The sequence below is a fragment of the Barbus barbus genome (genome assembly GCF_936440315.1).
Source record: "Barbus barbus genome assembly, chromosome: 9".
Classification (NCBI taxonomy): domain Eukaryota; kingdom Metazoa; phylum Chordata; class Actinopteri; order Cypriniformes; family Cyprinidae; genus Barbus; species Barbus barbus.
The window spans coordinates 13,533,805-13,551,411 of NC_136737.1; the positions used below are offsets into that span (position 1 = coordinate 13,533,805).

General features: G+C 36.3%; 2 protein-coding genes across 2 annotated transcripts; one reads left to right on the plus strand and one right to left on the minus strand.

Annotated features, from left to right (window-relative positions):
* Positions 1 to 680: 680 nt before the first annotated feature.
* LOC306874637 (semaphorin-4E-like) lies at positions 681 to 11,967 on the plus strand (the record flags this gene model as incomplete). The annotated part of the gene is made up of 14 exons (XM_079424783.1): positions 681 to 789; positions 3,087 to 3,232; positions 3,348 to 3,410; positions 3,521 to 3,619; positions 4,611 to 4,710; positions 5,291 to 5,401; positions 5,937 to 6,088; positions 6,164 to 6,336; positions 6,657 to 6,816; positions 8,430 to 8,652; positions 8,922 to 9,037; positions 10,048 to 10,211; positions 10,365 to 10,417; positions 11,249 to 11,967. The coding sequence occupies 14 exons, from the start codon at positions 681 to 683 to the stop codon at positions 11,965 to 11,967; spliced, it is 2,388 nt and encodes a 795-aa protein (XP_079280909.1).
* A 1,281-nt stretch (positions 11,968 to 13,248) lies between these two features.
* LOC306875201 (secretory carrier-associated membrane protein 4-like) lies at positions 13,249 to 17,528 on the minus strand. Its single transcript, XM_079425662.1, has 7 exons — positions 17,465 to 17,528; positions 16,985 to 17,081; positions 16,716 to 16,844; positions 16,462 to 16,618; positions 16,282 to 16,383; positions 14,861 to 14,978; positions 13,249 to 14,773 (listed from the first exon to the last, which is right to left on the minus strand). The coding sequence occupies exons 2-7, from the start codon at positions 16,989 to 16,991 to the stop codon at positions 14,591 to 14,593; spliced, it is 696 nt and encodes a 231-aa protein (XP_079281788.1). The 5' UTR covers positions 16,992 to 17,081; positions 17,465 to 17,528; the 3' UTR covers positions 13,249 to 14,590.
* Positions 17,529 to 17,607: the final 79 nt, after the last annotated feature.

Sequence of the window (17,607 nt, forward strand, 5' to 3'; positions counted from 1 at the left end):
CTAAGATGCTCGTTTTCTCCCTCAGGCATCAACAATTTCAGGTATCCTCGCATCCCAATCCGCACATGTCTCAGCCTGCCTCTTTATTTAAGTCCTTGCACATATCCAGCCCAAACAGAGTGTGAACATGACTCGTGTTTCTTGTTTTCAACATTTGGAGAGCACAAATTGCTGTGATCTGTCAGCGTGCTGCTTTTTTGCAACAACAATGAGACATTGTTGAATTCCTGATGTTAAATACAGTATTGCGAAGACTGTTTAGGTAAAGCAGCTTTGAGTCGAGGTGTTTACTGAGAGATGAGTTTAAGTAGGAGGTTTAGTTTTCTATTGTTATGCTCCATTCGAAGTCTACGGTTCAGTGCAGTTCATGCTGGAACAGGCCTTTAGGTGAATCTTCGTGTTTGGGAAGTAGGATCAAATGAATGTGTGTATTTTGAAATAGATCTTAGTTTAATGCTGTTTTGTTCTACAGATGTAGACGGGACGGCAGACGAGTTTCATTTCCAGCATTTCAGCATCCTGCATCATGGACTACCACCTCCAGCCACGAAAAAACTCAAGCGATAAATGTATATGTTGGATACGGATGCCTACATAATGCAGTCAGCTATGGAAAACATGTTTTAATGCAGATTTTTTTTCCATTAGTATCAATTTAGATTTTTTTTTTTTTTTGAGCCATGCGTTCTCCTCTGTTGCTCTTCATCATCCTGCATGGCATCTTCCTGGTGTGTGCTTACAATGGATGGAGCAGTCTGAAAATCCCACGAAAAACCATTCAGTATGAAGGTAAGGTTAATTTTCATTGAGTTTTTATAAAGGTGTATAACTGTGAGCTAATTATTAGCATCTAGTCTTCAACCCTGTTACCTATGTTATGGTCCAGCAAATATTTTGCTTTATAGAAAATGTAGTTTTTATATAACTGCTTGTTTACTAAGAATATGGTACCAAACTAGTACCTTCTAAGTATTAGCTTAATTTGCGACCCTGTTACCTGCAACTTTCAAAATGGAGGTAAGATTAATCTTCGTTGAGATTATAACTGTGAGTGAAATATTAGCATGTAGTTCATTTTTCAGCCCTGTTACCTATGATATTGTAAGAGTGAATGATCAAACAAATATTTTGCTTTATAGAAAATGTTGTTTTTATATAACTGCTTGTTTACTAAGAATATATGGTACCAAACTAGTACCGTATTAGCTTAATTTGTAATCCTGTTACTTGCAACTTTTAATATGAAGGTCAGATTCATCTTTGTTGGGATCTAATTATGTACAAATATGAGAAGTATTAGCATATGTTTAAATATATTACACATCGTATATTTTTCCATTTGATATGTTATATAAACTATTACCTAAAGTTGCTTAACATAAAAATAGCTACTTTTCAACACAAGATGTCTGTACAACCTCTTATTAGGGTAACTTTGACATGAACCCTCTGAGGTCTTGACTTTTTGACTGTTTCTAACAGTTAAAATAATTATATGATAATGTAAATCACAATTTTGGCATGATCTATTATATTTAATTCCAGTGTTGGGGGTAACGCATTACAAGTAACGCGAGTTACGTAATAATATTACTTTTTTCAAGTAACTAGTAAAGTAACGCATTACTTTTTAATTTACAAGAAAATATCTTAGTTACTTTTTTAAAAAAGTCAGTTACTTTTTCCCCATTTATTGACTGACAGTGCGCTTTGTGAACATGCTGTTACTGTAGTCCTAGACTAAATGTGAATGTGCATTAATTCATCTCACTCGCAAAAAAAAGCAGATTTAGTATTCATCAAAATGAATTAAAACAGTGAAATGCAAACTCAGAATATGACGCAAACCTGCAATAATTAAACATGTTAAAAACAACACATTTTATTAACCAATGTCTTTGCTGCTGACCTTTGATGATCCAGTTCAACCATACTTATAAGCAAAAATGACTTTAGATAAACTAACAATTGTGCTTCATTGTTTTTTCATTGCTGAAGAGTGTTGAACCTTCTCCTGCGTTCTACTGTACAAACGTGAAATTACTTTTCCTTCAGCCTGAGGTTTATTCATTACACTTTCTGGTGTGAAAGGGCTTTTACATTTGCTATGATTAACTTCTTGTATTAAAAACAATCAAGCCCTGCTCATATATAAAAGTAAACGTAACACATTACTTTCCATAAAAAGTAACATAATTAGTTACTTTTTTAGGGAGTAACGCAATATTGTAATGCATTACTTTTAAAAGTAACTTTCCCCAACACTGTTTAATTCATTGTTGTATAACCTAACAATATTTAAACATGTCTGAAATATTGTGTGCAATTTGCAACCCTGTTACCAAATGATTTTTCCCCTTTTACCAAAAATATAAAAGTCTTTAACATTTTGACAACCAGGAAATACCATCTTTTGGTCACTTTCTGCGCCATGATAGGAAGACAATTTCAATTACGTTTTCTTAAATTTTTACACAAATTGTGGTGTTGAATGCATTCATCCAGTTCAGTCTTAATGTAAGAATATATGATCAAACAAATATTTTGCTTTATAAAAAAATATTTAGTTTTATGTAACTGCTAGTTTATCAAGAATATTTGGTACTAAACTACTTAAATTACAACCCTGTTACTTGCAACACATTCTAGCTTGTTGATTCATTAATTGATTGATTGTATAAACTTGTTTTTATAAACATGTTTATTGTTAGAAAATTGAAAAAAATCACAAATATTTTAGTATTTTGATTTGACATGTCCCAAATGTTGGTAACAGGGTTGAAAAATGTCAATCCCTATAAAAAAGAATGGAAATAAAATTACTCTCGTATTGTTTACAAATATATTTCATATTTACATTGGCCTCCTGAAGTTGATGATCAAACAGCTTCCAGTGATAAAGCGCCTCAATCCGTTGCCTTTTTTTAAGTTAACTCTATTTGAACCCTGCTTGTGGAACATCTCCACCCTGAAAGCAATTGAACAATTGAAATTGTTCAATTTCAATGTAATTCTTGGTTGTGATACTTACATGACAAATAGATAAGGTATTGCTATTCAACATGCATGTATGTTTTTGTCCTTAGATAACCATGTGATCATGTTTAAAGAAGAAGGTGTTTGGAATTACTCCACAATGCTGATTAGGGAGGATCTGGGTTTGCTGGTGTTGGGGGCGAGAGAGGCCGTCTACGCCCTTGACATAAACGATATCAGCATTGCCAAGTCTAAGGTGCTGGTTTGGTTGCCTTTCCTTTATCTCTTGGCAACAATACAACACAATTCTTTGACCCTGTTTCAAAATGGCACGTCTGTATAGTCTTTATTGATTTTTCTCCACTCATCAGGTTCTCTGGAAAGTTTCAGAGGAGAAACAAAAGGAATGCACCTCTAAAGGAAAACATCCTGATGTGAGTAAATATCTCTGTACCTGCCACACATGCTCACTGACACACAAACATGTGCAAATACTCTGAAAAATGGCAAAAAATTTGATGTATCTGATTGATTATCTTTTCAGATCGACTGTCGAAACTATGTGCGGATGCTGCATCAAATGAATGACAGCGTGATGTACATGTGTGGGACAAATGCTTTTAGTCCCACCTGCGATTACATAGTAAGTGACATGACCAGATAATAGAAATTAATATTTGTATCATGAAGAAATATTAAATTAAATAATTGTTTCCAAAATTTAAAAACATGGCTTTTACATTGTCATTGTATTCACTGTTTGTATCTCGTAATCCATCATCTTCTTCCTGGTATGTGTGAGATTAACAGTGTTGGGGAAAGTTACTTTTAAAAGTAATGCATTACAATATTGTGTTACTCCCTAAAAAAGTAACTAAATACGTTACTTAGTTACCTTTCATGGAAAGTAATGCATTACGTTACTTTTGCGTTACTTTTTATATATGAGCAGGGCTTGATTGTTTTTAATACAAGAAGTTAATCATAACAAATGTAAAAGCCCTTTCACACCAGAAAGTGTAATGAATAAACCTCAGGCTGAAGGAAAAGTAATTTCACGTTTGTACAGTAGAACGCAGGAGAAGGTTCAACACTCTTCAGCAATGAAAAAACAATGAAGCACAATTGTTAGTTTATCTAAAGTCATTTTTGCTTATAAGTATGGTTGAACTGGATCATCAAAGGTCAGCAGCAAAGACATTGGTTAATAAAATGTGTTGTTTTTAACGTTTAATTATTGCAGGTTTGCGTCATATTCTGAGTTTGCATTTCACTGTTTTAATTCATTTTGATGAATACTAAATCTGTTTTTTTTTTTGCGAGTGAGATGAATTAATGCACATTCACATTTAGTCTAGGACTACAGTAACAGCATGTTCACACAGCACACTGTCAATCAATAAATGGGGAAAAGTAACTGGCGTTACTTTTTTGAAAAAGTAACTCAGATATTTTCTTGTAAATTAAAAAGTAATGCGTTACTTTACTAGTTACTTGAAAAAAGTAATATTATTACGTAACTCGCGTTACTTGTAATGCGTTACCCCCAACACTGGAGATTAGGTTGCATGTGATCCATCAGGTGCTAGTGTCATGCAGTTAAAAAACACCTTGTTTTCAATGTGTTTGAGCAGGCGTATGGTGACGGGCAGCTGAAACTAGAGGGAAAGCAGGAAGACGGGAGGGGGAAATGTCCTTTCAATCCATTCCAGAGATCCGCTTCCGTCATGGTTGGTATGTATGTCTTTCTTACAGATTGTTTCGGGTAGTTTAAATTAATTGTGGGGGGGGGGGGTAAAAATAAAAATTAACTAAATGAAAATAGTAAAATTTTCTATATATATATGTGTGTGTGTGTGTGTGTATATGTATGTATGTATGTATGTATATATGTGTATATATATATATATATATATATATATATATATATATATATATATATATATATATATATATATACATATACATATACATATACACGCAAACATGCATGTATATATTTAAGAAAAATGTTATGTTTTATATGAAATATATTTATATATATTATAAATTATATGAATGTATACATAAATATTTGCAAAATATATACTTTCTGTATTTATATATACATAATAAATATACACAGTACACATGCATATTATGTAAACAAACTTTTATTCTGGATGCGATTAATCGTTTGACAGCACTAATATATATATATATATATATATATATATATATATATATATATATATATATATATATATATATATATATATTTCACAAAGACACACACAATTTTTATTTATAATTTATTTGTTTATTTTCGTCACAGATCAAGACCTGTATTCTGCCACGTCCTTAAACTTTCTGGGTTCAGAGCCGGTCATTCTCCGCACCTCTCCCATTACACTGCGGACAGTGTTTAAGAGCTCTTGGCTCAATGGTATGTCAGATGTTACGACAAAACGTCATCTAGAAAGCAAAGACTAATTACAGGCTTCTATGAGTAAAATAATAAATGGGCTTGTGTGAATATCCTATTTTATATTTAGTTTTAATAACAGAACATGTCATATCAATTATAGAATTTGATTAACATTTAAGTTTAAAAATTGTTTTGCACTTTTTAGTAAAAAACTATTGTCAAAAAATGTAACTATTGTTCAAAACGATGCCATTAACATAATAAATTTGTCTCAGAATCAGTGTTATTTTAGTATTATTTATATGCTGTCGCAGTATTTATAACTGTTTAAAATTTTTGAAGTTTGTATGCTTTTGTAAGCTGTTTGTATTCATTTCTATTTCAGCTACTTTTTTTTTTTTTTTTTTGCAAGTTTTTAGATTTAGGTTAGGTTTTAGATCTTTTATTCATTTTATTTTCATTACCAAAACAATAGTTAGTTTTAGTTACCAATAAGTTATATCAACACTGCTTCGAACAAAGTGAAAATCACATTTTTTTCTACCCACTCAAGAGCCAAACTTCGTCTACATGGACGTGGTCCCAGAAAGCGAGGACAGTCCTGAGGGTGACGATGACAAGGTCTACATGTTCTTCAGTGAGAACGCTGTGGAGTACGACTTCTACAACAAGCTTGTGGTGTCACGTGTTGCCAGAGTCTGCAAGGTGATACTTCACCGATCCCTTTACCTTGGCATTTAGCCCCGATCTTATAAAGACATTTCTTTCCCTTTTCTGCAGGGTGACATGGGTGGTCAAAGGACCCTCCAGAAGAAATGGACCTCTTTCTTGAAGGCTCGTCTGGACTGCTCTGTCCCTGAACCCAGCCTGCCCTACGTCATACAGGACGTCTTTCATGTCCGCCACAAGAAATGGAGAAAAAGTGTCTTTTATGCTGTTTTCACCTCTCAGTCGTAAGTTTAGTCTTTTTTTCCAAACATTCTGTATCTGAATTTGCTCAATTGTTCAGTTATTCACTATTTACGATAAAGTGATTACCACATATTTCTCTATGTCCGCACTTCAGTACACATCAGTATAACTCACTGTAAGATAGCTGCAGTTTATGCTGCACTGCAGGTCTGACTAACTAGAGGATATGAGTCACATGTCATATAGATCTGTTTAATGGTAGGACTGATAATTAAAGGATAGTCTGGCTCTTTCCTCCAGTTTAGTCACAGATTTGATATTGTATTTTTAGCCTATAAAAGATGATGATCTGTTTGTCTAGGAGCTCAACAGATCGGTCTTCGGCAGTATGTGCATACGATGTGACTGATATCAGCGAGGTGTTCTCACGTGGCAAATTTAAGACAGAGGTGACTGTGGAAATGTCTGATGTGAAGTGGGTCACGTACAACGGAGAGCTTCCTGTCCCTCGACCAGGAGCTGTGAGTGGTCTTAAATAATCTCATAAGGGATGCATGCAATTTTTTATTTGCTGTTATTTGTTAAATTGTACTGTGGAGAACATCAAAAAATACTGACAGAATCCCCAAAAAAACATGTTTTCATGGAATATTTTATTGTAATCTAATGGTACAAAATAAATAAATGTTTAAGCCTATACATTAGGGCTGTCAGTTTAATGCGCTAACTTAATTAGTTATGAAAAAATAACGCGTTTAACATATTTTAACGCAGTTAACGCACTGGACCCGTCCCCATACCTGTATGTAGCAGAGGTCAGCGGGTAAGTGCTGTGCAGGTAAAACCTGCCTTTAGCCTCCTTGTTAGAGCGCCTGCCTCCCGCGCCGGAGGCCGCTGTTCGAATCCTGCTTGGAGCAGGGCTAGTAGGACCGCAACAATGGTGCCGTGACCCTGATGTGAGTGAGGTTTAGGGGGGTGAGTATAACGGAGGCCAGTGAGTAGATGCTGTGCAAGTAAACATCACTCCCCTGATCACAAAGAGACGCACTAGCGACTGATGCTAGTGGCTGCAGCCATTTAGCCTCCTTGTTAGCGCATCCGCTTCCCATGCAGAGGATCGAGGGTTCAAGACCCGCTCGGAGCAAGGCGAGCAGGGACCTGTTACATGTACGTCATCTAACATTTCATACAGTTGACTGTTGACAAATATGATGCAGGGCAACAACTCTATACATGCAAGTTATGTCCTAAAATTCAAGATATTGGGGCAAAGAATGCCCCTGTATGAGTTTTTGTTTCATATTTATATCACATGAGAAGCAATATCACTCGAGCAGCGAGAGCAGTATCACACGAGTGCTGTATATGTCCGAATACCACAAGTGCAAATGTGATTTTATACAACAGTTCAGTAAAGAGGAAGATAGTATTGCGTTATATTTTAAACACAATACTGTGCGTTTTTGCTCAATTTTGCCAACGAAAATATTACCTATAAAGCCACAGCAGAACTGTTGTGCATCTGTGAGCAACACAGCGGTGTTTAGTTTCTGAATGAATCCGCGTTTTGAACGAATCGTGTGAACCAATGATTAAAAGACCCATTTATAGAGTGAGCCGTTTACTGAATTCCTGAATGAATCAGCTGTTCGAACGAATCAAATGAATGAGTGACTCATAGAGACATTTCAAAAACATTTTTGGTCATCATTTACTCCCCCTCAAACCTGAACGACTTACTTTTGCGCCAACATAGAAGCTATTTTGAAGACTGTTGGTAACAAAGCTGTTTTGGTTACCAGTGACTTTCATTGCATGAACAAAAAATACGGAGATGTTTCTCAAATTATCTTCTTTTATGTTTCATAGTTTATGTTAGGGCCTTGTAGCCTACACATTTATGTGTAATAACTTTTGTTGGATCAAATCAAATATTTCTTTTTAAAGCTGCTGTTTGTAATGTCTACTTGATACTTTCTCATTTAACACAATAATAGCTTTAAATAATCTTTTGTGGGTATTTTTACAGCCAAATTTACTTTGCAATTAATCACCGCACCATGTAATTAATTAGACATTTGAATCAACTGACAGCCCTAATCTTATTTTGATCTGCCGATACTCCTCTTCACAGTGCATCGACAACGCAGCAAGGAGTTCAGGAATAATGCGGTCGCTGGACCTCCCCGATAACACCCTACAGTTCATCCGAGACCGCCCCCTCATGGACGACGCCGTCCGACCAATCACAGGCAAGCCCCTACTGCTCAAGAGAGGCCCGCTGTTGACCCGCCTTGTCGTAGACCACGTAACTGCATCGGACGGACAGTCCTATCCTGTGATGTTTGTCGGCACAGGTGAGATTCTTATTCGCCTCTAGGGCCTCAGAGCGATTAATCACGCCTCAGAGCAGCTCTTTACTGTCGGTTAGAGGGTGTGTGTGTGTGTGTGTGTGTGGGTGTGTGTGTGTAAACAATCATTCACAGGAATGTTAATTGTACTTTGGACTGAGCTGGTTAAATTACAACTTATTTAATTTGTTGTTTTTACGTTAAATAATGTTGAAAAGCTGGATATAGAAAGATGTTTTTGTAATTCAAGTCTATTGTTTCCTGTTTTCCATCAGAAAATGGTTATGTTCAGAAAGCAGTGAACTATGATGGAGAAATGCACATTATTGAAGAAGTGAAACTGTTTCTGAATGCTGAGCCAATTGATGTCCTAAGACTTCACCAGAATCAGGTACGCAAAACTGGGACTGGGTATAGATAGAGATTTGCTGATTTGATTATTTTCAGATTCGCATGCTCTTGATTTTGATTCGGATTAATTTTGGTATATTTAAGTTATATATATTTATATATTTAAATAAATTTAGCTTATATATGAAAGAGATTCTCTCTCTGCTAATACTGTATAAATTTGTTGATTCAGTTATATGTAGATTCACAGACTCTATATTTGATTGGATTCTGATTGATTTGGGTCTAATTCAGTTCTAATGTTCATTTTGCTTTTAGATGAAAGATTCTTTGCTAATGTTCTAGATTTGCTGATTCAATTAGATTCACAAACTCTTGATTTGATTCTGATTCATTATGGTATTATTCAGTAATAATGTCCAGATTTATATTCAGATTCACAGGCTCTCGATTTGATTCAGATAAATTTGGGATTATTCACATATATAATGTCCATATTCCTTGTATATGAATGATTCTTTCTTTGATAATGCTGTATATATTTGCTGATTTGATTCTATTCAGATTCACGGCCTTTCGATTTGATTCTGATTCATTTGGGTATTATTCTGTAATTATGTCCATTTTTTACAAATGAAATGAATTTTTCTCTCTGCTGATACTGTATAATATAAAGGGCACTGATTAAAATTTTGTAATTCTGAACTATAAATGAAAAGAACTAGCTCTTATGAATCATATATTTCTGGAATTGGGCTACACTGATTGTGCTGTGTGTTTATGATTAACTAAAAAGAAGCAGGCACTTAATGTTAATGACTTGATAAACTACATGGTCACGTTTTTTTTTTTTGTGTTGAATAAAAGCTTAAACAAAATGACAAAGGATTAAGTAACGAGTCATGTATAATATCATATAAATATAATAACTTGATTATTTTTGAAACAATTCTAATTGCCAGTTGTTAGATAAAGTGGAGGAATATTTTTTTGTTGCATGTGTATCATGAAATACTGCATGAATCAGCATGAGTGGTTTGTTTTGTCCAGTTGTATGCAGGCTCTGCGTCAGGGGTTGTCCAGATGCCTGCCAGCAACTGCAGTCATTATTCTTCCTGTCTGGACTGTGTGCTGGCCAGAGACCCATACTGTGCCTGGGACGTCCCGGCTCAACGGTGCTCTAGAGTACCCTCATCACCTGAGGACAGAAAAAGGTAAAGCACTCACACACAAGTACAATCTCATTTCAAGGAAAAATTGCCAAAAAATATTTGTTTATTGATTTAACCATCTAAAATCTCCTGGACTATATATATGTGTATGAATAACATATACTGACAGTTAACATCAAACTATTTGTATTTCAGCAATCTGATACAAAGTCTAAAGGACGGGGATGCCACTCGATGCCCAACAACAGGTATTTATCATCTTTTTTTTTTCTGATTCAAAATTAAAGAAATAGTTCATTCAAAAATGAAGATTTGCTGAAATTGTACTCACATTCATCCAAGAGTTTGTTTCTTCATCAGAACAGATTTGGAGAAATTTAGCATTACATCAGTTGCTCACCAGTGGATCCTCTGCAGTGAATGGGTGCCGTCAGAATGAGAGTCTAAACAGCTGATAAAAACAACACAATAATCCACACAACTCCAGTTCATCAGTTAATGTCTTGTGAAGTGAAAAGCTGCATATTTGTAAGAAACAAATCAGTCATTAACGTTTTTAACTTTAAAACCATTGCTTCTGGCCAAAATACGAGGCCACAATCCATAATGACACTTCCTGCAGTGAAAAAGTCCATCTGTTGTCCTCTCATGTCAAAAACCACCCACATATTAGTTTAGAACAGTTTTTGCTTGTAAACGGAGCTTTATCTGTGCAGATTTCTCTCCTGATTCAGCCTACGTGACTTTTTCACTGCAAAAAGAAATTCTATAGATGGGGGACTCGTATTTTAGCTGGAAACAACGGTTTGAAGTTAAAACGTCTTGATAGATTTGTGTATTACAAACATGCAGCTTTTTTCTTCACAAAACATTGATAGACTGGAATTGTGTGGATTACTGTGATATTTTTTATCAGCTGTTCAGACTCTCATTCTGACGCACCCATTCACTGCACAGCATCCATTGGTAAGCAAGTGATATGCTAAATTTCTCCAAATCTGTTCAGATGAAAAAAAAAAACTCATCTTGAATCACTTTTAAAATGAGGGTTTTTTTAACATAGTTTTTCTCTTCGTCAGCTCCCATGGAACCAAAGACCTGCAACCTAGTGCCGGGAAACAATATAAGGTTGCTGTGTCATCCAGGCTCTAACTTGGCCCAGGTCAATTGGAACTTTGCTGGAAAGCCACTTCACTACTCAAACAGGAAGTATACTATTTATAATGATGCCATCCTTATCTACAACGCCTCTGCGGCTGATGCTGGACGCTACACTTGTGCGTCAGTCGAGCGGGCGAAAGGGAGAGACTACACCCAAACGCTGGCCATTTATGACTTGTGTGAACAATCAGAAGTAGTTGTGACAGATAAGATCAAGACCACACTGGCAATCCTTCCTGAAAGCCACACGACATCATCAGGTTTGCATAAATCTGAAGAGCCTCCATGGTATTCAAAAACTCAGAGCAGTGAGAGTAAATGGATAGTAATGCAAGTGGTGCTGGCCGTGCTGTCAGTTATGATGGCATCTTTGCTGATCTGGAACCTGTACATGGGCCACATCTCTCCGTTTTTGTGCTGTGGGAGGCAACTAATCAAAAGCCCCAGGAATCTTCCAGAAAGGGAATACATGCACACAGGAAATGATGCTGTGGACAGTAAACAGCAAATGGTCAGGTTGTGTGTCACGACGAACAGTGGTCTAGAAGCCAGTAGCTTCCACAGGAATACCACCAATGGGGATACGCCAACGGACGTTTGTGTTCTTAGGTGCATTACAGACGAATCAGAGATTTAAGTTTTATATATTTTTTTTATATGATAATTTTGTATAATTTTTATACTTATTTATTTTTATTAATAATAAAAAAATGAAAACAAATGTATTTGCACAATTACTGTTTAAATTGCAATCTAAGTAATTAGAACTTACTGAAATTCAAAGAAATGCATACATTTTTAACTAGGAAAGCAAAGTTTGTTTTAAATGTTCAGTTAACATAGCTTTGTTAACTGTACATTTGAAAAGACAATTGCTGCCCTATTAAGGTAAACATCTTACCAATTAGTAGCTGCGTCCAAAATCACATAACATTTGAGTAGCTATTAAATTTAATAGGGAAGTGCTTTGCAACATTCACTCTCTCAGTACCTTGTCCTTTTGGTACCATGACCCAGTGTGGTACTCAAGCACACATTCTTAACAATTATGTCTGTTTTCTCTCTGTTTCACCTCAATTAAAGGGATAGTTCACCCAAAAATGAAAATTACCCCATGATTTTCCAAGCTCTATAATGGCAGTGAATGGGTGCCGAGATTTTGAAGCCCAAAAAGTGCATCCATCCATTATAAAAAGTGCCCCACATGGCTCCGGGGGGTTAATAAAGGCCTTCTAAAGTAAATCTATGCATTTCTCTAGCTTCTGCTAACTGTCGTATGCATGTTCGTGAGAGCGTGGCATTCCAGCGGATGACGTAGGTGTAGCGTAAGCTACGGTGAGCATATGCTAGTCTCATGAGAACCAAGTTTTGTTTACAGCAAAGGAAAACCAGTCTCCTCTTGGCTTATATCGAAATTGTCCGACATGCTCCGACTCACATTTATCTACGTCCTTCGTCATCTGCTGGAACACCACTCTCTTGTGAATGTGTGTACAACAGTTAGCAGAAGCTAGAGATTACAGTTTATAAAGTTTTAAATATGGATGTTTCTTCCATATCGATTTACTTTAGAAGGCCTTTTATTAACCTCCCAGAGCCATGTGGAGCTGTGTTTTTTGATGTATGGATGGATGCACATTTTTGGGCTTCAAAATCTCGGCACCCATTCACTCCCATTATAAAGCTTGAAAGAACCAGGACATTTTTTTTAATATAACTCTGACTGTATTCGTCTGAAAGAAGAAAATCATACACACCTAGGATGGCTTGAGGGTGAGTAAATCATGGGGCAATTTTAATTTTTGGGTGAACTATCCCTTTAATACTCTGATTTCGGACATGCTACTCATTTTGCCTACTATATATTAGGGCAGTATGCATTTTCAGAAGCAGGGAGAGACTACAATAAAAGCAACTTCAGTCTGAAACAATGTTTTTATTGAAAAAAAAAAGTTAGTTAGAGTCACATTTTAGATACAAGATTGTTAAATACTTTGGCTACACAAGGCCAGTCATAGAACGTTTCAGAATCAGCCTCCTTTGGCTCGGTGGAGGGAGACCTTAAAAGAAAACGAATAAAGCTCAAGTCACATGTTCATAATGAGTGTCTCCTGCCAACCGCATTTGTAAACACAATGCTCCAATACGAAGCACAATGATTACTGAAATTAAACTAGGAATGAATGCAAAGTAATCCATATTTAGAAGCTAGTATTAAAAATAACACAGGATGTAGTCACATCCACCAATAGAGTTGTAGCACTTGAGGGAAACTCGAAAGCTATTGGTTCACACATGCTTAAGTTGCATGAAGACTTAAGGCGGACTTCATTTCGAAGACATGGAAAGCTTTAAACAGAAAAGAGCAGGCACAAGATGTGTTTGCAAGAAACATTCTCAGTCATAGATCTTAAAAAATCTGCAATGCTTTGTTGCAGTATAAAAAGGGTGTCATAAGCAAATCATACTATTTACAAAAACATACTTGTGAGTCTTAAAAGTGAGGGAATAATTAACCAAAATTTGAAATGAATTGCAGAAGCACTGATGTGGAAATGTGAGACCAAATTTCTCGAGGTAAATAGAAAAGCTGCCATGATTTAGAAAAAAAAAAAGTTCAGACAGTTTCCTCTTTTAAAAATCACTTTCCCTAAAATGGTAATGTGATTGTACACAATACAGTGATATATATGCATTTGTATTCTACACAATTCAGTGATTTGATATGCAACTGTTCTGATTTCTTTCTCCAACAATTCAATGGAATGCTAAGAAAAGTCAAGGTTTCGGATGAACTGAGATGAATTCATTAACGTAGCGAGTAATTTTTTGCTATTTTTATACTAATGGTCCACCATTTTGCTGTCAGTTTGAGAGTAGTATGCGTTGAGAGTTTTTAAAAGAGCAGTCTGCTTATTTGGCTTGGTTATTAGCGTTTTGTCAGAATTTGCACGCAAAAAAGTGGTTTGACATTTTCGATCTTCATTCACATTAAAGTTTTCAAAAGATCTATACTTTTTAACTCAGAAGAAAAACTAACTAGGTTTATACACATTCTTTAAGGTGTGATTTAACATTAGATATTTTTGCTATATTAAGAAAAACAATGTACAATAGCAAAGGAACTATTCAGAAGTCTGTGATCTGGCTGAAGTGTTTTCTCGGGGCAAAATTATTGGGTAACGTCCCACTGCAAACTGCCCCTTTAATGTTAAGACGAGCAGTAGTGCTCTGGCTCCATCTGTCGTTCAGAAAAGGTATCACCAGGGGCCGCTCTCTGGGTAATTGGGCACAGTGGCTGGATACTGGGGCAGGCTGGGGCCGGTTTCAGAGATGGCGTTGAATCCGGCTTGTCTCACAGGGGCGCTTTTCCACATGCCCGTGCTCCATTCTTCCTGCGCCTGCTGAAGACTGCCTCCTCCGCCGCGATACAGTCGATGAACCTTTTAGGGGACAAGATTGATGTCACTTTGATTTTGGTTCAAGGGTTTACTTATTAAGGGTTGTGTGTGTGTATATGCAAATCATACCTTGATAAGAATGAACACCATTAGAACTGTATCAATGGTAAAGAGCAGAGTACAGATGAGCATGAATATAGCAGAGACTACATTTGTGCTGAAAAACATCACTGTGGCAATCCAACCACTGCAAAAAGAGAAAAACATGGAGAGTTCAGTGTCACATGATTGCATGTGGCCTAACCTTGCATCGAAGGAGCATGAATGAATCCAATGATTGCTGATTAGAGGTAGAAGTGATAAATCACATGGCAGATAGTGAAGTAACGCTTGCGGACCACACATTAGCTGAGCCTTCCTATACTGTACTATACTTACGACACTAGGCTAAGTTTGGAAAGAAAACGTCTCTCTCTTATGTGATTAACTGTATTGGACAAAAGGTCTAAAGTTAACTTACACCGTGACTTAGCTTTCATTAAAGTTGTTCAGGAAACCTAAACCTGATGGTAGCCCACTTACTTCAAATAGGCTATGAACACTGTGACATGAAACCAGACATGTTGTGTTCTCAAATTCAAGGCGACAGACCAAAATCTAGTCACCATACAGACAAAAAGTTCACCTCAAAACTGAAAAAATGGGCATTGATACGTTTTACTGTAAAAACAGCACAAATCGAAAGAATAAGGGCAATCTAATCTATCTTGTTCCAAGCCTGTATGAATTTCTTTCTTCTGTTGAGCACGAAAAAAGATATTTTGATAACCAAATGGTTGACGGTAGCCATTGCCTTCCATAGTAATTTTTTTCATACTATGGAAGTCAATGGCTACCGGCAACTGTAAAGACAGAATTTTCATTTTTGACTGGACTATCCCTGTATGGAGTGTGACCCCCTTTAAACTTATTCTTGCAAACAACGTTAATATTTTCTTAACGTTCAACGTTAATGTAGATTAACAACATGCCATGTGTGCTGCATGTCAAAATAAGTACGTCTTCCTTACGAGGTGGAATGAAATTGTCAATAGTCAATCGTCAAACTGCCAGTAGCAAATTAAATTTTGGTGTGGCACCCGGGGTGACCAATCAGATCAATCACTCCACCAATGCTCATAAAAGTAAAATCCTCAACAAACCACATAATTTAAGGAAGCATCCAAATGTTGTGTGACAAGATTTTATCACACCAAAATTTAACACAAAGTATTCTCTTAGCTTTGTAAAATTACGGTTGAACCACTGATGTCACATGGACTAATTTATCTATGTTCTTGCTACGTTTCTGGGTCTGTAAACATTTCAGTTATGTTGCTGTCTATGGAGGGTCACAAAGCTCTCAGATTTCATCAAAAAATCTTAAGTTGTGTTCCGAAGGTCTTACGGGTTTAGAACGACATGAGGGTGAGTAATTAACGGCAGCATTTTATTTTTGGGTGAACTATCCCTTCAAATCCTGAATATCCTAACATTTAAATGTTACTCACCAAGCACCCCAACCTGATATCCCAAGACTCTGGATGAAGGCAAGAACACATTGCAGAAAGAAAATGAAGAAGAATGCCATGAAGTTGAAGGAACTATCAGCCCTAAAAAAAGACAAAACCAGTTAAATCGAAGTGAAAACCTCAGCATCATTTGTCCTTTCCCAAAAAGTGGCTCCTTACCGAAATGCTTTATAGAGTGGCCTGAACCAGCAGGTGTAGCTACATGGGCTGAAAACCAGCAGCCAAAGGAGCGCAAACCCAAAGTTGATCGCTCCACCCCCACCAGCCCACCAAGCTATGCAGGCCACCACATTGACACACAGTGTGATACAGTACACTGAAAAACAGAAACATCAGTCATTAGATGCTTCAGTCAAACTTCGGGAAATCTGAAATCGAACTATTCACAGTAAAGGTTACATTTCTTTACTCACACATCCAAAGATTGTAAACACGACGCACAAGCTGCTGGTAGGGTTGTGGAATTTCCTCATTCACGTTCTGGTAAAAACATGGCTTTATGCGAATAAACTTCGGCAGAGGAGGGAAGTTGTTTGCTCGATCTGTCAGGCAAAAATGGAAATTATTATTTTTTATCCAAAGCAATAACAGGATTCCAAAAAGTATGGAATATTGTTTCCAACACAGAATAAAAAAAATTAAAAAGGTAATTGCAATTTTTTGCCAACCAAACCTGACTTACCTGTCATTCTGAAGTTTTAGAAAAAAACTGTTCAAAGTTTGTTTCTTGTGCTAGTCAAATGTTCCCTCTCTGAACTGATGAATTGAAGTTGTCAGTGCTAAAAGAAATACAAATATCGTAAAAACAGGCAACTATTCTTAAAAAATAATAATCAGCCTTGTGATCACATTAAGCAAAGTGATACATAACTCTTGAACACATAAGATCATAAGTTCTCTTTAAATAACATAAATGCTTATTTTGTATTTAATATGTGTTGTTGTTTACAACAATTCTATATTAACAATATTTCACAGTATTAGTGACATTTGAAAACATAGTACAGGCCAACAGCTAACCATGTCAAACACAACTGCAGTGGAAAAGCAATGGCTAAACTATACAACATAACGCAGATCACAAATACTATTTCATGTGCTTAAGAGAAAAACGACCGCTTTAATAATGCAATAAACCCTTATATTCTTAATCATACCATACCTGTACACCGCTAAAGAGTTAGATGAGGATGCGTCTGCAGCTGCATTGAATCCTGGCATTCCCGTGGCGGACTAGCGTTCTGGTGCATTATGGGAATTGTAGTTCTAAAGTGGCCTGTTTTGCACGTAGCGTACGGAAGTTGT

Excerpts from the sequence above, each read along its gene's own strand:
- LOC306875201 (XM_079425662.1), bottom strand. Across the intron at positions 16,619-16,715 it reads TGTTTACAATCTTTGGATGT|TGTACTGTATCACACTGTGT; the intron begins GTGAGTAAAGAA and ends TCTGTTTTTCAG. Across the intron at positions 16,384-16,461 it reads CCACTCTATAAAGCATTTCG|GGCTGATAGTTCCTTCAACT; the intron begins GTAAGGAGCCAC and ends GTCTTTTTTTAG.